Source organism: Mustela nigripes, chromosome 6 (assembly GCF_022355385.1).
Source record: "Mustela nigripes isolate SB6536 chromosome 6, MUSNIG.SB6536, whole genome shotgun sequence".
Taxonomy (NCBI): domain Eukaryota; kingdom Metazoa; phylum Chordata; class Mammalia; order Carnivora; family Mustelidae; genus Mustela; species Mustela nigripes.
The window spans coordinates 25,157,278-25,177,280 of record NC_081562.1 but is presented as its reverse complement, the minus strand read 5'-3'; the positions used below and the strand labels follow the sequence as shown (position 1 = coordinate 25,177,280).

The 20,003-nt window shown below is 36.4% G+C and overlaps 1 protein-coding gene across 5 annotated transcripts in view; it reads left to right on the top strand.

Annotated features, from left to right (window-relative positions):
- Window positions 1-20,003, top strand: part of VEZT (vezatin, adherens junctions transmembrane protein) — a 65,624-nt gene that overhangs the window by 13,830 nt on the left and 31,791 nt on the right. For 4 of the 5 annotated variants that reach the window (XM_059402329.1, XM_059402327.1, XM_059402328.1 and 1 more), the window contains exons 2-3: window positions 13,836-13,970; window positions 17,223-17,309. In XM_059402329.1, the coding sequence (XP_059258312.1) occupies window positions 13,836-13,970; window positions 17,223-17,309 (222 nt within the window). Of the gene's footprint in view, window positions 1-13,835; window positions 13,971-17,222; window positions 17,310-20,003 lie in introns of those variants that run through there. The other variant, XM_059402332.1, reaches the window with a different exon arrangement.

The following is a 20,003-nucleotide window of genomic DNA, read 5'->3' as shown; positions in this document are numbered from 1 at the left end:
AAAAAAAAAAAAAAAGAAAAGAAAAAATGACCTAAAAGACCTGAGTCATTTGCAGAATAACAATGCAGTAACAAAATTGGAGTGCTCTGATTTTTGAGGAAGTCAGGTAGGTGACCCGAGATGAATAGAAATAAAAATATCTTCACGGGTTTTTGGTAAAAGTGGGGTAGATTTCGGGACTTGAGAAACAGAATTTGGCCAGAGTTTATCTCACAATGAGTATACTAGGTCTGTAGACTCCCTTGTGGTTATTTCCTTCTCGTCCAAACATACAAATCGGAACAGACATACTCAGCACCTGCAGAACCCATAGTGTGCTTCTGTGATCCATGGAGTAAGAGTCGTTATTATTTTTTTTTTAAGATTTTATTTATTTATTTGACAGAGAGAGATCACAAGTAGACATAGAGGCAGGCAGAGAGAGAGAGGGGGAAGCAGGCTCCCTGCTGAGCAGAGAGCCCGATGCGGGACTCAAGATCCCAGGACCCTGAGATCATGACCTGAGCCGAAGGCAGAGGCTTAACCCACTGAGCCACCCAGGCGCCCCGAGAATTTTGTGTTATTAAGGGTGTAGGCTTTGGCCTCAACATCAGCTACCTTTACATTCTTGCTGGGTGATCTTAGACAAGTTATTTAATTTCCGTATGCCCTAATTTCCTTCTAAAATTGGAGGACTAGTAATAATTTGTCTTTAGAAGTTTGCTGTTAGGAGTAAATAAGGTATTATAAAACATCCTTAAGGCCTGCCATATAAGCAACCCGAGAAATGTTAACTGTCTTTACTCTTACTATTTTCCAGCTTTGGCTATATGCTTTTTTAAAATATTGGCCTCTCTGAGGGCCCTCTTATCTTCTCTGTATTATCTCTAGCTCATCTTATCATCTCTTTATGATTCTATACCTGTACATTACCCTGTGGGTTTGCCACCATATCTATTCGCTAAAAGCTCAGATCTGTGCATTCAAACGAGGGCAATTTCCTAATCTCCAGACATTTTAGGTCTAAGTTATTCATGTTTGAGTGTATCACAGTCTCTCTCTTCAGAATTTTGTTCTGCCGCTATTTTATATTTAAGTAAATAGCATCACCTAATTGTCCAAACCAGAAATCTAGGTAGGAGTCATCTTGGCCTCCTCCCTTGCCAGCCACTTTCAAGCATAAATGGGTACTAACCAAATTTGGAGAGCAGGTATTCACAAACTAATGAATGTTGGTTATGTTTTGGGAGAGGGAGTAGAGGTGAAGGGTAGGATGAAGGTACTTTTTAGATCTTTTTTGTTTTTTGAATTTTTATTTAAAAATAGCAAAACACTAAAAAAGAAAAGCTGCAAGTTTAGGCAGTTGAACTTAATTTCCTTTTATAGCTAAGAAAAAAAAGTTTATAACTTTTTCTTGACTATTCCCAGTGAGAAGTTAATGGCAGAAAATTCCTGTAATTTAGTTACCAGACGTATAGTAGGTACTCTTATTTGATTAAAGATAAGCGAGCAAGTGATGATTGCCATGTGTTTCCCCTTTTCTAGCTAAGTGATTTTTCCAGTGGAATGCTGTTTGCACTCAGTCAATGGCACCTAGAAGACAGAGCAGATAGTTGGTAAGAAACCAGAATCAGAATTTGACCAATAGTTAGTGTAGACCACAAAGTGCTTTTCTAAGAGGGCACAGCTCTGCAAACCACTCGTTCTGGGACAGAGAAGGAGAGAGTCCATATGGTGCATCAGAGGTAGTGTGAAAAGAGCATCTATGGTTCTGTGGGCTGATCCTTAACCTGATGAAGGTGCTTGTTGTGAGCCTATAGCACTGACAGGGATGTGCCTGTAACCAAAGGAAATCACTTTTGATGGCTGGTTTAAAAAAAAAAAAATTTTTTTTAAGGTTTTATTTATTTATATGACAGAGAGATCACAAGTAGGCAGAGAGGCAGGCAGAGAGAGAGCAGGGGAAGCAGGCTCCCCGCTGAGCAGAAAGCCTGATGCAGGGCTCAATCCCAGGACCCTGAGATCATAACCTGAGCCGAAGGCAGCGGCTTAACCCACTGAGCCACCCAGGCACCCCTGGTTAAAATTTTAATGTATAAATTTGGATGCAGTTATTTTTGAAGATAACTCATTTCACTCTTAGAATGCCTATTGAGGTTTAGATTACAAGTCATGGAAAAATAGCTAATTTCCCATTTTGGTTTTTGCCTTTTTAATCTATCATTCCCAGAATAAAAATTAAGGAAAAGAGCTGCTGGGCTACTTATTTCTTGTGAAATTTTTCAGTCTGATTCCTTATGCTCTAAAACAAGGTTTTTCAACTTCAGCACTATTGACAGTTTGAGCTGACAAAGAGTGGGGTTTCTCCTGTGCATTGTACGAGGTTACATAAGCATCCCTAACCTCTGCCCACTCTTTGCCAGTACCATTCCTCCCCTCCTCAGTTATAACAACCAAAAATGTCTTAAGACCTTGAAGTTGGAGGATGGGGGCAAAATCTACTTTGAGGACTTCTGCTCTGTAGGAACATACTGTTTGGTTGTGGTTTTGGTTTTTTGTTTTTTGTTTTTTGTTTTTAACTGTCTTAATGCTGTTTTTAAAACATGGTCCAAAAGTCACATAATTGAGACTTGCTTATTCCCCAAACTTTTCATTAGTCAGTGGAAAGTGAATATGAATGATTGACATTGAAAGGTAATTATTCATTTATTTGTATCTCCACTGAGACTGGTAACTTGAAATCTTATTGCTAGAGGATATCTTTGACATTTGTTATACTTGGTGGTAGTATTGAGTGACCTGGTCATTGTTGCAGAAAATTTGCCAGTGCAAATATTTGCCCAATAGTATATGAACACTTTTTACACATAGAGTATTATGTGCATGTGTTATAGTATGTTAGTTGGTGCTGGTGTGGTTTCATTTAAAGATATAACTAAATTAATATTTGCTTTTTGTTATATTCTCTTTCAGTAGATATTAGAAGCTCTACTACCATTATTTGGAAATTTGAAAAGACACAGATGTTCTGTTCTAAAATTTAATAAGCTTATCTTTTCCCCACATTAAAAGAGAAAGTTGAATTTTCTTAATTTTACATTATTTTGCATGTTACTTTCTTAAATCATTTATACCAGATTCTAGGAAAACTTGACATCTGATTATTTATTTATTTATCTATTTGTTTAAATTCAAGTAAGTTAACATATAGTGTTGTATTGGTTTCAGGAGTAAAATTTAGTGATTAATCACTTACCTATAACATGCAGTGCTCATCACAAGTGCCTTCCTTAATGCCCATGATGAATTTAGCCCATCCTCCTACCCACGACACCACCAACAAACCTTCCCTTTGTTTTCTGTAATTAAAAGTGACTAATGGTTTCCCTCCCTCTGTTTTTTTCTTACTTTATTTCTCCTTCCCTTCCCCCATGTTCGTTTACCTGTTTTATTTCTTAAATTCCACATATGAGTGAAGTCTTAGGATATTTGTCCTTCTCTGACTGACCAATTTTCCTTAGCATAATACCTTCTAGTTCTATCCTTGTCACTGCAAATGACAAGATTTCATTCTTTTTGATGGCCAAGTAATATTCCATTGTATGTATATACCATATTTTGTTTATCCGTTCATCAGTCAATGGATAGTTGGGCTCTTTCCGTAATTTGGCTGTTGTTGATAGCACTGCTATAAACACTGGTGTGCAAGTGCTCCTTTGGATGAACATTTTTGTATCCTTTGGATAAATACCTAGTAGTACGATTGCTGTGTCATAGGGTAGTTCTGTTTTTAACTTTTTGAGGAATCTCCATGCTGTTTTCCAGAGTGGCTGCACCAGCTTGCATTCCCACCAGCAGTGCAAAAGGGTTCCCCTTCCTCTGCATCCTCACTAATACCTGTTGTTTCCTGAGTTGTTAATTTAAGCCATTCTGGCCAGTATGAGATAGTATCTCATTATGGTTTTGATTTGTATTTCCCTGATGTTGAGTCATGTTCCTTTTTTTTTTTTTTCAATCTGTCTGTTAGTCGTTTGTATGTCTTCTCTAGAGAAATGTCTGTTCATGTCTTCTGCCCATTTCTTAACTGGACTATGTATTTCTTAGATGTAGAGTTTGATTAATTCTTTATAGATTCTAGATACTCCCTCTGTCCACTAGGTCATTTGCAAATATCTTCTCCCATTCTGTTGATTGCCTTTTAGTTTTGTTAATTGTTTCCTTTACTGTTTCCTTCACTGTGCAGAAGCTTTTTATCTTGATGAGGTCCTGATAGTTCATTTTTGCTTTTTCCCTTGCCTCCAGAGACATATCAAGTAAGAAGTCGCAATGGCCAAGGTCACAGAGGTTGCCGCCTATTTTCTCCCCTAGGATTTTATGGTTTCCTGTCTTACATTTAAGTCTTTCATTCATTTTGAGTTTATTTTTGTGTATGGGGTAAGAAAGTGGTCCAGTTTCATTTTTCTGCATTTCGCTGTCCAGTGTTCCCAATACCATTTGTTGAAGAGGCTTTTTTTACCCCTCATTCGATATTCTTTCCTCCATTGTTGAAGATTAGTTGACCATATAGTGTGGGTCCATTTCTGGGTTCTGTATTCTGTTCCATTGATCTGTGTGTCTGTTTTTGTGTCAGTACCATACTGTATCAATGATTACAGCTTTGTAATAGAGCTTGAAGCCTAAGATTATGATGCCTCCTGCTTTGCTTTTCTTTTTCAACATTACTTTGGCTCTTTGGGGTCTTTTCCAGTTCCATACAAATTTTAGGATTATTTGTTCTAGTTCTGTGAGAAATGCTAGTGTTATTTTGATCAAGTTTGCATTGAATGCGTAGATTGCTTTGGGTAGTATAGAGATTTAACAATATTTGTTCTTCCAATCCATGAGCATGGAATGTTTTTCTATTTCTTTGTGCTTCAACTTCTTTCAATGTTCTATAGTTTTCAGCATACAGATCTTTTAGCTGGCATCTGACTTTTTAAAACTAAGAATGGACTTTTAAAATTATACATAAAAAGAAAGAATAATACAGTGAAAGTTCCGTATACCCAGCTTCAGCTTGAGCAGGTGTTAACTTTTTGCCAAACTGATCTGTTCCTCTTCCACCCCTACCTTTTTTCTTGGACTCTTTCAAAGAAGATCCCAGACATTACCTAATTTCACCTGTAAGTACTTCCTTATACATCTCTAACAGATCAGTATGTTCTCTTTTTTTAAAAAATGCTAATTCCCTAATACTTTACCAGCTAGACCCTAAGATCTGACCTTCACTACTCCCCTGCTTCTACCTACTGACTTTTGTCCCACATTATTCCTTAACTTCTTCTTTCAAGCTTATCTTTTAGGTCAGGCAAAAGAACTGAAGGGCGTAACATCCCACGATATAAACTGAAACTACCCCTCAAGCAGTATGGACTGCCTGGGCAAACAATTCTGTACAGCCCAGATCACCCAGACTGGTTTCAGTTTAACTCTCAGCTTGCACCTACACAGTTGGACCATGTGTGGAGTGATGAACAATTACTGTTACCTCATTCTAATACTAAAACTTCCATCCAAGAAGGAGCACAAGCCTCATTTATAGAACATAAGATATATAAGGGCATGTTTCCTTTTTTTTTTTTTTCTTCAAGATTTTATTTATTTATTTCCCAGAGAGAGAGCACATGCAGGGGAGTGGCAGGGAGAGGGAAAATCAAGCTTCCCGCCGAGCAGGGAGCCCCATGTGGTGTTGATCCCAGGACTCTGGGATCACGACTCAAGCTGAAGGCAGATGCTTAACTGACTGAGTCCCCCAGGTATCCCTATAGTCATGTTTCCTTAAGACACGTGCCCTGGCTTATGCCTGTCTTTAGTGGTGACAAGGCACCCCTATCTAAATATTCATTCTAATCCTAAATAAAAGAAACCAGTTCTCCCTTGTTCGGGGCTTCAGGCTTTGGAAGCTATTCCCCATGATCTCCTCATTTTCTGCAAATAAAGTTTCCTTTGTGTGACAACTCACCTGGTGTAATTCCTGTCTGTGACTCACCAAGGAACAAACTCACATTAGTTCAGTTATAGTATCACCTAATAGCTAGTCTGCATTTGGATTTTGAGTATCTTAAGAAATATCTTCTTGGGTTGCCTTGGTGGCTCAGTGGGTTAAAGCTTCTGCCTTCAGCTCAGGTCATGATCCCAGGGTCGTGGGATGGAGCCCCCCCATCAGGTTCTCTGCTCAGCGGGGAGCCTGCTTCCTCCTCTCTGCCTACCTCTCTGCTTAGTTGGGATCTCTCTGTCAAATAAATAAATTTTTAAAAATTTTTTAAAAATTTTCTTCTTATAATTGTTCAAACCAGGATCTAAACAAAACCCATATATCACATTTGAGTGATATGTCCCTTTAGTCTTAAGCAGTTTTCTCCACTTCCTCCACCTTTAATATATCACTTATTTGTTGAAGAAACTGGGTAATTTGCTATGTAGAATTTCTGTATTTTGGCATTTACTAGTTGCATAAGATAACATAGCATTTGATTTAGCACAAACTATAATATATTATTATAATATGTGTTTTATGTGATATGTAATATAATATATTATAACATAATAATATAATATAGCATATCACTTTTTTTATCTTGTTTGTGAGAGAACATTGTGAGTTTTGTTTTAGCACTTGAACAAATTTAAGAAACCCGTAGCACCCTTATTTTGTACTTAAGGAAGCTGGGACCAAGAGAGAATTTTCCAGAAACATAGCAGAAGACTCAATATTTTCCTTGGTAGTTGAAAGCAATGGTCCTATCAGAAGTATCATATAATGAAACATTAGTGAAGAATTTACCTGTTTTGTTTCGTTTTCTTCCCTGTGCCTAGATATTGCTTGGCATATAGAAGATGTTCAATCAGTATTTATTATTGAATGAGTTGCTTAATTCAGTCATGTTGTCATGTTGCCTGTTTCCTCTCCAGCCTAGAACCTGGAAGGTTACAACTTATTTTCTCTGTAATGTTTAAAGCAGTTTACAAGAGGGCCACCAGAGTGGCTTAGTCGGTTAAGTGTCTCTCTCTCTCTCTCTCTCTTTTTTTTTTTAAGATTTTACTTATTTATTTGCGAGAGAGAGAGAGAGAGCGAGCGCATGTGTGGAGAAAGGTCATCGGGAGAAGCAGACTCCCTGCTGAGCAGAGAGCCCAGTGTGGGGCTGTATTCCGGGACTCCAGGATCATGACCTGGGCGGAAGGCAGTTCCTTAACCTGAGACACCCAGGCACCCCAAGATTCTGACTCTTGATTTTGCTCAGGTCGTGATCTCAGGGTTGTGGATCGAGCCCCATGACAGGCTCTGTGCTGACATGAAGTGTGGAGCCTGCTTAAGAATCTCTCTCTCCCGTTGCCCCTGTCCCACGCATGTGCACGCTCTTTCTCTAAAAAGAAAAAAATAAATAAGTCAGATTAGAAGAGAGAACAATGATGAAAGTATTTTACCCATCACCTCAATGTTGGCACCAGTTTATCTTCCTTTTTAAATGCAGACCAGCAATATGTTACTGGCAAACCAGCAATATGGTACCGGCACTTCTATAGAAAGTACCACAAATCATGTAGAAAGCAAACAATGAATTAAATGAGTGTTTCAAGCTTGATATATATCTTTCGGTGTGGGATCTGTTATCTTCAATGGGTGGGTGGGTGTGAGGTGCTGGTAGTCCCTGACTTAAATGAATCATTTTCTTGAAGTGCTTATTCAGCAAAAACGTTGGGGTTTCCTGTCTGTTTTTGTTTATTTTTCTTACAAAAGTATGTTTCAGCCATCAGAAAAATCTCAGCACAACCAGAGACTCTTGGCTGTCTTTCACTTAGCAAAATTCTTTCTGGTGCTATGATGTGTGTTTTCTGTCAGCTAAAATTTACAGGAATAGTGAACCACAAGGATTTCCTGAGGAGAAGCTCCCACATGCTGTGTCTGAGGTTTCTCATATTTCTTTTGGCAACAGTAACATTCTCCAATACAACAAAATTATAGTTTGAGTCCAGTACTAATAATTTCTCTTCAAGAAAACAACTTAACTGAAACATTTGTGGTTCTGTTTTGCTTGAACTCAGGAAAAAAGTTATAATAGAAAATTACCTATTATCACCTACTCTGCTTTACCCTTCACAAAAAAAGCCCTTTCTGAGGCTGCCATCAACCTATAATAATCACTATATGAAACATAGAAATTTCAGTGTATTTGTTCATAAGCCTAAATAGCCCCAGACCTGTAAATATAGTGGTTAGGGCTGTTGCAATGGGCGATCACATTTTAATATTAACACATTTGCCTTTTCACTCTCATTTGTCTATAGAATATGAAAAGCTCATCAGTATGGTTTTATATTCCATACTTAATTAACTTTTTCAAAACTATCACTTGTCGAGTTTCGTTATAGCTATTCTTTGTTAATGCAGTTAGCAGGAAAGACTGTTAAAATACTCCCTTTCCAGGGGTGCCTAGGTGGCTCAGTGGGTTAAGCCTCTGCTTTCAGCTCAGGTCATGTTCCCAGGGTCCTGGGATTGAGCCCTGCATCGGGCTCTCTGCTCAGCAGGAAGTCTGCTTCTCTCTCTCTCTCTCTCTCTCTCTCTGTCTGTCTCTCTGCCTACTTGTGATCTTTGTCTGTCAAATAAGTAAATAAAATCTTAAGGAAAAAAAAAATTCCCTTTCCGGGGCACCTGGATGGCTCAGTCAGTTAAGCATTTGCCATCAACTCAAGTCATGATCTCAGGGTCCTGGGATCAAGCACCATGTTGGGCTCTCTGCTCAGCAGGGAGTCGCCTCTTCCTCTCTCTTTGATTCTCCTCCATTTGTGCTCTCTCCATCTCTGTATGTCTCAAATAAATAAATAAATAAATAAAATCTTTAAAAAACTAAAATACTCCCTTTCCAACCACATATCTTTGTTTAAGTAGGCTTCGTGCTGGGCTTGAAGCCCAATGTGGGGCTTGAACTCACCACCCTGAGATCATAAGACCTGAGCTGGTATCGATTCAGATGCTTAACCAACTGAGCTACCAAGGCGCCCCCAACTACTTACCTGTTTAAGGCTTGATTTTCTCTTTCTTTCTTTCTTTCTTTCTTTCTCTCTTTCCTTTTTTTTCTTTTTTTTTTTTAAGGTTTTACAGTGAGAGAAACAGAGAGAGCACACGCAAGGGGAGGAGCAGGCAGGCAGAAGGAGAGAGAGAAGCAGGTCCCTGCTGAGCAAGGAGCCGGATATGGGATTCCATCCCAGGACCCTGCAATCATGACCTGAGTCCAAGGCAGACCCTTAACCAACTGAGCCACCCACGTGCCCCAAAGCTTGATATTCTATATATACTTCACCCAGAACAATAAATTGCAATACATTGAATGAAGAAGCATAAAAGAATCCAGTTATCTCCTATTAAGCCAGATAATAAGGAGACTTGCAAAAAATGTAAAATAATCCACTTTGCTCAGTACTTTTTTTTCATTTTGGAAAAAAAAATTTTTTTCATTAAGTTTGTATTATTACATTAGTATTATAATGAGTTTATTATTATTTTAAGTAAATTAATATTTAAAAAATTTTTAGTTTTAATTTCTAATATAATTTAGACATCCACAAAAACTCTTTTTAGGCTCTCAATAATTTTTATAACCTTAAACAGGTTTTTAGACCCATAAAAATCTGTGAAACACTAGTCATGATGTGGTTTTCTAAGATCTGTTAAATAGTACATAGGTTATTTGGTAGTTCCAGAGAAAAAGTGATAGTAATCTTAACCCTCAAACATTTTTTTTTTAAGTAATAATAATTTTACCAAAAATCCCTTTGCACTCTTAAAAATCACTCATGTGCTACGAGGTCTATTTTGATCAGTTCATCTTGGCCAAGGTTCAGTTCATTAAGCAAAGAATCTTTGTTTTTCATTGGTTTGTTAGCATTGGTTAAATTTTACAGTTTATTTTGGCTCAAAAGTGATTGGAGCATAGAAATGAAACAGTAAAATAAATGCTACAACTCAGGATACTATCATAAACAATGACTAAGAGCTTTAGAGTTCATACAGTCTGAGTTTATATGTGTTAGAAAGTGGTTTGATTTGTAGAAGCAGTCTAAAAGAGAAAGTTCAAATATGAAATATGATGGTGACTGGAATTACATTCTGTCAGACCTGCAATGCCTTCATCCCTAGTCTCCGAAGTTTTCTACTCTGAAATTTTTCAAATACTTAGTTACATAAAGCCATGAAACAAAGCACAGTGATAGCCTTGGCAAGCCAGAATTTCCCAAAACTGTAAAACAGTTTTTTCTAGGGAGAAAATGTTAAATTCTATCACTAAAGATGGGGAAGAAACCAGAACTACTAAAGCATCATTCATAGTTGTGTCGCTCAAAGAGATGGGTGTCACACCTTTGACAAGATTATCGTGAAACCAACCAAAAAGTTAATGAAAAGTTTAACATTTGTAGAAAAAGCAGAATAAGGTACTGAAGAAATTACTGTATCAGATGACACCATTGGACATTATTGGTATTATTCAAGGTAAATAATTAATGCTGCTGTTTTTTGCAAAATGTGAAGTAGCAGGTGTTCCAGCTTATGGTGTTCCCAACTGAGTAATGCTCTTAGTTGATGTGCAGAACATATACGGAGAACAAAGTATTCATTGTTTCTCTTCTGTTTAATCACGTTTAGAAGTATGTACAGATAATCCATTTTGTTATTTTGTGAGCTGTGACATAAACTGGAAAAGGAAGGGACTTTGGGGTCAGTGTTGACACAGCATCAGCCAAGTGTGTAGTAAGAAAGGTACTAGAATTTGAATGAAAAGTTTAACTCCATCCCCACCCGCCAAGCCTCTTGTCAGAGAACAGGTAGCAATTAAGAATATGCCTCAATATAGCGACTAAGTCTTTAATTAGAACAGGAGTCGGGATGCCTGGGTGGCTCAGTGGGTTAAAGCCTCTGCCTTCAGCTCAGGTCATGGTCCCAGGGTCCTGGGATCGAGCCCGGCATCGGGCTCTCTGCTCGGCAGGGACCCTGCTTCCCTCTCTCTGTCTCTCTGCCTACTTGTGATCTCTGTCTGTCAAATAAATTAATAAACTCTTCAAAAAAATAAAAAATAAAAAAGAACAGGAGTCAGCAAACTAGCTGTTGGGCCAGGTTTGTCCTCTGTTCCCCACCTGTTTTTCTGTGACTGGTGAACAAAGAGTGGACTTTACATTTCTAAATGGTTGGGGAAAATATCAAAAGAATGGTGCTTTGTGACACATAGAAATTATAAGAAGTTCAGGATTTCCATAAATAAAGTTTTATTGGAGCATAACCACACTCACTGGTTTATGTATTATTGTGGCTGCTTTTGCACTACAGCAGCAGGATTGATTAGTTACGATAGAGACCATATGGCCTGCAAAGTGTGAAATATTTACTGCCTGGCCTTTTACAGAAAAACGTTGACAACCCTGGACTTAGAGTAACTCCACTTTGATCCATCTTATTTATTGTTTTTCCCCATGGGAGTTCACTTGACGAAAGGGTTCTACGGCCTTAAAAACAAGCTTTGTTGGGTTTTTTTAAGTATGTAAACTTTCCAAAAGGTCACCCCAACCGAACAAGCATTCTTGTTCTTTTGCCACTCTGGGGACAGTGCAGGGTGGAGTTCACAATTCATTTTGAAAATCCTTGAGTAATTCAAGGCAATATTTGAAGATATACTATGGGTGATACGAAGATTAACCATTTGTGCCACCAGAGATTTAAGTCTGGTAGAGAGATAAACGTACTTCTCCTTTTGTTATAATTTTTTGCATATTTTTCTCAAAGGAACATTAAACATAGCTTTAAAAGGAGGCATTTTTTTTTCAATTTTGAAAGTTTTTTTTAAATTATTTTTATTATTATATAATGTATTATTTGCCCCAGAGGTATAGGTCTGTGAATCATCAGGCTTACACATTTCACAAAAGGAGGCATTTTATGTATCTTTTATTCTCTCAAGTTGATACCCAGCAAATTGCTACCAGTATAAGCAAATTCCCACTGCTTCTCATTTTCCCAAACTCAGGGACATAATCCCTTAAAAACATTGGTCTCATTTAACTGCCTTTTCTCTGTTTCTGTAGCATCCAAAACAATCTTGCAATTAATGATTTACTTGATGTTTCTATACTAAACTATAAGGAAGTTTCCCTGGTGTCTTCCTCTCTAGACACAGGAGGGACTGTGTTATTTTAGATAGTATAGTATATAATATTTCAGAGTATTGACTTTGGAGTCAGACCTATCCTGCATTCTGTATCTGAGTGAATCTGTTTCCTCTTCTATGAAATGGGAATTAACAATGATTATAACAATTATAACAATGATCATAATACTTTTTTAGGGTTTGTTGTGAACCTTAAGTGAAATGATGCATGGGTTGCCTGGGTGGCTCAGTAGGTTAAATTTCTGCCCTCTGCTTAGGTCATGATCCCAGGGTCCTGGGATTGAGTCCCGCACTGAGCTCCCTGCTCAGTGGAGAGCCTGCCTCTCCCTCTCCCTTGCTGCTCCCCTGCTTGTGCTCTCTCTGTCTCTCTGTCTCTCTCTGTCAAATAAATAAATAAAATCTTAGAAAAAAAAACAACAACAACGATGCAAGTAGAGTGCTAGTTAAGTTTTTGCCACATGGTACTATGTTAGTTGTGTTGCTGTTTACTATAGTTTTGGTGGTGGTTGTTATTTTATCTCTACTACCTAACATAAGGTCTTTTTTAAAGTATTAAATATTTTTGTTGAATGGAATCAAGGTTTATTTTTAAAGAAGACTGAAAAAGTTAAAATTAAAGCTTACTGTTGATGCAGAAAATTGTCCTATAGGTTTTCGTTTAACAGTGATGCCTATGTATCTGACGAGGTTGGAGTTTTTTTTGTTTTGGGTGTTTTTTGGTTTTTTTTTGTTTGTTGGTTGATTGGTTGTTTTTTTGGTTTTTTGGGGGTTTTTTCGGTCTGTTCCAAAACCTGTGCTGTTTCCACCTGGCTTGTATAAAGTTGAAGTGTAAATTGAGTGATTACTATGGGACAGGTATTTTTCTAAGTGCTTGTATATATTTAGTCCATATAAAAGCCCTACGAACTAGGTCTTATTTTTATTCCTATTTTAAGATGAGACAGCTGAAATACAGGATTATAAACTGTCATTGGATACTCAGCCAGTAAGATGCACAGTTGGGATTTGAACATATAGTCTAGCTCCAGAGTTTGTGTTCTTAACCACCATGTTCTAATGCTTTTATTACCCACAGAGTCTCTTGTTTGCCATAAGGTTGTATGTAAGATACAGCTTATTTTAGGTAAATTTCTTGAAGTTCTAAGTTTGTTTATAGTGCTAGGCATGTTGTAGATAATACATACGTGTGCTGATGAGTTAATGAATATGATGGCATGATAAAATTATAATTAGTGCAGTATAATTATTGCTTAATTCTTAGCTTCAAGTAATAACTGCTTTTCACCTTAGGCCCTCTTAGGAACTATCTATAGCCAGGCTTGCCTCTTTTGAAGCAATCTACTCTAATAGTACAAATATTTGGGCAAAGAAAGTGCTTAACAAATCTATTTATATTCCTAAATTCATTTTTTCTTGTTGGTACCCACTCAGAAAAATCTGTTTAGAGTTTTTCCTTTTTTGGGTCTCTCTGTTGAATTGTTTGTAGATTTTTTTTTTTTATTGTTAGTTGGCATTGTGACAAGTAATTCACTTTTTAAAAGATGAAGCTTTAAAGAATTCATGCATACTGGTCATGATAGTGAAGTTTGGTGTTGAGTTTGGCCTCCTAAACTTTTGAAGTAGTAACAAAATTGAAATTTGGTTAATTTTATATGTCTCTTTCAGAATTCTCCACTTTACCAGTACTTACAGGATCTGGGACATACAGACTTTGAAATATGTTCTTCTCTGTCACCAAAACTGGAAAAAGGCACAGTGACAGAGGGACAACAAAAGCCTCCTGCCAGAGCCCTGCCAAAAGTAAGAAAGCATGTTCATTCTCTATGATTAATCTTTTGCTCTTCACCTCACTGATTATTTAAACCCTTTATTCTTACCCTTGTAGGAAAAAAAAAAAACACACACACAACAAAAATCTTATAAGCACCTTCATGTCCTCTCCCACACTGGTTAAGACTTTATTTTTTATTTCATCAGTAGAACAGAACTGTTTAGATAAACATAAATCTTGCTGTTCTGTACTATCTCAGTAATTTCTATAATGAATAGAAATTAATATGATTGAGGATTAAAATATATTAATTCTTTAAATATTGAACTTGTTTGGAGGGAGCCAGAAAAATACATGCAAACCTTAATGAGAACTCAACCATTCTATATTTCTTGTATATTAATTAGAATTTTTTTCTTTATATATTGTTTTGAAAGAGAGCACAAGTTATAAGAAAGCAAACTGATAACATATTTCATAAGCAATTTTAAGGATCTGTGATGGAGTGGGTATATTTACCTCAGTTTGTGACGCCCTTTATATATATGCAGTATCCTCTTATGCAATAAATATCTCAGTTGCTATAAAACACTGTGAGGCTAAGATACTGGCAGAATATCCACTAATTAGGGTCTGCAAAATGCATTTACTAGATTTGTTTATGTTCTATTAGCCATATTTAATAAAATAAAATAAAAAATTCCAGTACATTTGAGTTTTAACAAAAGGAATTCTAATTTAATAGAAAAAATAAACCAGATTACCTCATTTCTTGAACATTCTAGTCTAATCAGTATTTTATTACAAGACATCATTATTTTTGGGAGGAAGCTTTTAAAATTTTCAATTAGTTGTTTACTCTGTGGTGATAGAGAGGGAAGGAGTTCTCTTTTCTCCTCTTCTTAGAAAAATCTCTATAATGTGAGGTAACCAAGCTGGGCCCATTTGCAAGAGTAGAATAAATACCAGAGAAATGTTTTTTTAACTGATACTTACAGGGTAGGAATTAGAGAGTTAGAGCTTACATGGATCAGAACAAGTTTGTTGTCCTCTGAACTTAAACTTTTTCTTCTCTGCTCCTTTCAAATGTGAATGTTCCTAGGGAGAGTTTTGAAAGCAAAACTGAAGGATATAGCTAATAGGTTATTTATAGATTAAAACTTGGATTTGAGATTACTTGGCAACCAAAGGGAAAGAATGGGCCAAGGGATAGTCTTAGGCAGGATATGGGCAATGGCTGTTTTTTGTTGTTCAAAGTTGAGTTTTACAGGTATTTAATCCTTTTCATTTATGATAGGTGTTTTTACATATAGAAGTGTTATTAATTTATAAATAAATAAAATGAGAGTTTAAGATTTACTAGTCCTCAGAAATTGAGAAATAGCTAGAGAATGTTTTTCGAAATTACCACATGTCTAGAAAGTTCCTTTGGTTTTCATAGTACACATTTCAATGGTATGAGCTATATTTTCTTAAAATGGAGTTTTTCTAAATCTGGGACAGCTAAATTTTAGAAAGATTTGTTGTATTATTTAGTTCCTTCTCCAGGGATATATTTTCATAATTGCCCCCGAAGTTTTGTTAAAGCAGTGAAGTACCAGTTATTTTCTTTGGAAAGCAAAGTTTTTATATAAGATCGTGATCAAACTGTTGTTAGCCTTAATCGCCCTTAACTTTATTTATTTTTTTTTTTAACTTTTATTTTTTAATGTTATTGTGAAGTACTTATTGAGTACTTTTACTGGGGTTCTCGTCGTGAATATTCATTCTTTGTATATTTTTCTAGTTCGTTTTCCTGTGGTTATTCTTAAATGTTCCTTCCATAAAGTTTGAGCATAAGGCCTCTTCTCTGCTTGGTCTATTTTTCTGAGTGATCTCATCGACTTTTTTGCCGTCATTGGCCACTTATGTGTATTCTCTGTCTTCACTGAGTTTTGGACATTTGCTAAACATTTTCACCTGACCTGTGTCCCCAGGAAACTCAAGATTCATCTGAATAAAACAAATAAGATATTCCTTCCATGACTCCCACATTAATTTGGTCACTAAATGATATATCAAGTGAACTTATTTTGTCTCTAAAATCCAACCTTCTCATACCATCACTATTTTTTTGCTACCCTACTTGAGGCCTTTTTCATTATTTAGCTGGACTGTTAAATATCCTCCTAATCAGGCTTCTTGGCTACAGTCATTTCCTGCCAGTATTGCCTCTGCACTGTAGCCAGTTATTTTTCTTAAATGCTGATTTTTATTGTTTCATTTCCTTCTTAAAAGTCTTTGGTGGCTCCTCACAGCCTATAAGATAAAGTCTAAACTATTAGGGCATATAAGATCAAAGTCCTTTAAAACCTCTCTCAGTGGTCATTATCATCCCCTTCTTCCCTTGTGTCTCAGCATGTCCCAGACTATGCCACCATGCCACTGACATGCTTCCATGGCTGTCTCCTTTCTTCATCCTGTTCTTTTGCCCAGAATGTTCTTCCCTCCTTTGTTATATTCCTGCTTATCTGTTAGGGCATAGCTTCAGTGTTAGCACCTCTTGACCTCTTTTCCCACACTTCCCAGACTTTACATTGATTTGTAATTATTTATACCATCTCTTCTATGCTAAGTTCTTGAAAACAACAGTTACGTGTATTCATCATTGTTCCTATGACCCTTTTTCAGTACCCGGGATATAGTAACCACTCAATGAATGTAAACACCATTTACTAGCATGGAAATGGGCTATTAACATTAAGGTAATTTTGAATTTTTGGTTGATTCAGTAATATAACTTTTATTTCAGTATGAGATACTTTTTCTAAAATTGATTAAAATGTCTTTCTACCTTAGCATTGTGGAATGAAATGTACTTAGTATTTGAGAACTTGGAGCATCTTATGGTTTTCATTTTGAAGTACATACTATCATCATCTTGACATAGCTAATATAGAGTGTACCCAATAAATGGGCTACATCGGGATAACTTCTGAGTGCTCTTTCAAAAATTTGCTTTCAGGTCTCATTCAAAACTTAATTTTAAATTAATCTGAACCTATAGTTTGGGGACCCAAGAATATTTCTAACTAAAATCTCCAGGTACTTCTGATATGCAAGTAAATCTGGGAATTACTAAGGAGGATGAGACATATTGACAAAGGATATAACCTAGATGATTTTTTCCCCTCCCTTTTTCTAATAAAAATTCTGATTAATTAGAAATAAGTTATTTGGAGTTTTTCTGCTGTTTGGGTGTAGTTTAATAAATCCTATACAATGTTGTTCATCTCCTTCAGCAAGGCATCCTGTTAAAAGTGGCTGAAACCATCAAAAGTTGGATTTTCTATCAGTATAATAAGAAAGATGACTTACTTCACAAGCTGGTAAGTGTTTGCTCTACTTCTTTTTGTCAGTTTTCAGGGCTCCAGTTTACTGACAGAATCTATTGAATCACAATTTGTTTTGCCACTGTTTTGGGCAGTGATTAATACTAAATAGAAATTCTGGGCAGTTCTCTGAAAGAAAACTGCCTGCTTCAGGAAGTGTTAATGAAGTTTGTTGGTATCACCTAAAAAAAAAAAAAAAAAAAACCAACAAATCCTTCAATAATTGTGGATATTTGAATTAGAATTTATTAGTAGTATTTCTTAGGACTCCCAGGAGGTTATTAGCCATTTAGAATAGAATATTCTGGTAGTTTTTGATACCTCTGTTAGGTTACCAATTTCCTGCTGTCTTCTTCCTCCGTTGACAAGTATTCCTCTCTCTATAGGAAGGAAATATATCTGTTAGTGAGATCTTCTCCATTTTCATTAGGAGCAAAGTTTGGACAAAATCAAAGTGGTTCCCCCCTCCCCTAATTCATTTATCATTAATCTATCATTCTCTGGCAACTTCATATGTAAAATGTACTCCCAAGACTTGGAATTGTGACCATTAAGAGTCTTTCTGATTCCTGTGAGGCTTGCTTTTTTTTCCCCGCCCTATTCTGTCTACAGTAATAAATCTGGTGTTTGACCTCTGACCCCCAAGAGGAAGTGCTTCAACTTTGTACATCCTAAGCAATGCAAAATCCAGGTAGTATAGCTAAAAAATTAAAGTTAGGAAGTTCTCATGGATCTCAGAAGGAGTAATCAAGTCACAAGTAAGCAGATTTCTGGATCCTCTGCTGGCCTATGACCTGAAGATGATGATTATCATTCTTGCAAATTACCATTTATAAAGAGATGTTTACAAAGTGCTTTCACATTTTGATTTGGTAATCCAAACACCATAAGGTTTAGTGCATTTTACCTATTGGAAAGCCTGAGATTCAGACAGTTCAGTTTGGTTTAAGAATACTTATGAAGTGAATTGTTAAAAAAATGTTCAACGAGAAAGTGATAGAGTTAGAATTTGAACTCAGGTCTCCTGTTTCAAAGCCTAGGCTCTCCATTGTTACATACTACCTCTCTAGCTTGAGTATTGTTTTGTGTTGACTGACTAAAATTACTTTTTTAGCAATCCAAATGGGCAAGTTCTCTGTTCAGGGTTTCATCTTTGTAGGTATGTTGAGAAGGTCAATGAAGTATCTTGTCATCTACGTAGAATATCATCTCTATCCAGGTGGAGCCATCCTCATTCTTCAGTGATACTAGGACTGTGGTAAGGTATATGGATCCGTATACATTTTTCTGTGGTTTAGTCGTGGTTGGCATAGTCCTGATCTTTTCATTCTTGGTCCTTTGTCACTGGCCACATGTTTCACTGTAAAGTACCAGTTTCTATATGCATCCTTTTTGTGCGTATATTATAGAGAACTGTAAGAAGTACATACCAAAGAAGTCATTTACTAGTAATGGAACAAGGAATTACCCTGTGGCTTCTGGAATGAGATGCTTGACTTTTCCCTTGACCACGACATATTTAAAATTTTGTTGGCTATACAGATACTCAACCAGTCCCTCTTGCCTTTTATAAAACTACGGCAGTTGCTTCATGATAGCTGAACCTTTGCCATTATTCCTTATTGAAGTAGTACTTCTTAAAGATTAAAAAAAGGTTATTTTATAACAACTATAATGGTAGAGGTATTAGCACTTTTTAAGCACTCGTTAGCCTGTAAAGTGCTTTCACACATGTTATCTCATTTGGTCCTCATCAGCTTTATGAAACAACACAATATGTTAAAAAAATATATAAGATCATTGAAATATATTGATACCTGAATAGTTCCCATCTCCATCCGTAGGGGTAAAAACAGAAATCTCTATTCTTTAGTTGTGCTTCTCATACTCTTTCATTCCATACAGGTAGAAATCTTCTGAGTTATCTTCTCATACCATTATTCCATTTAGATCCTTAAAGATTCCTTTTACCCATTGAATCAAGTTCATCACTTCAACAGAAAGAATCAGCATAATTTGGCCCTAAACTACCTTTCTAGCCAATATTTTCATCAGCCAACTCCGTCTTCCTTTTCTTTTATTCCATATCTATTCTGCATGTGTTTGTACTATTATACTGTAGTATAATTCTTTCCACTTTTTCTTTTATTGCAGTCTTTTCAATAGGCAGCTCTAGCTCTTCCTCAAGGCCTTTCCCCCAAACTTCAGCCTATTGGATCTCTTGTTTTCTTCAACAGCGTAGTAATAATTATCTGTGCTATGCTTTGTAGGTTTTGTATTCTATTATGTGTCCTTTTCTTTATTGTATTTTAATTATTTCATGTGTACTAACAATATTAACAGCTTACACTTACATAGTGTCTACTATGTAAATGTTTACTGTGCACCAGACACTTAGTATTTTATAAATATTGACTTACTTAATTCTCACAACAACCCTAGGAAATAGGTACTATTTTTATCCTCACTTTGCAGATGAGGAAACTGAAACAGAGACATTTTTAACTTAAGATGTAGAACCAGGATATAAATCTGGGGACTAATGACATCTTGGCACTGAGACTTCTTGAGGGTGAGTCAGAGTTCAAATGGTATACCTCCTAACACAGAGCACCCAGCCATACAGATGGTACCTACTAATATGTAGTCAATCAGAATTAGTCCTTTTTTTTTTTTTTAAAGATTTTATTT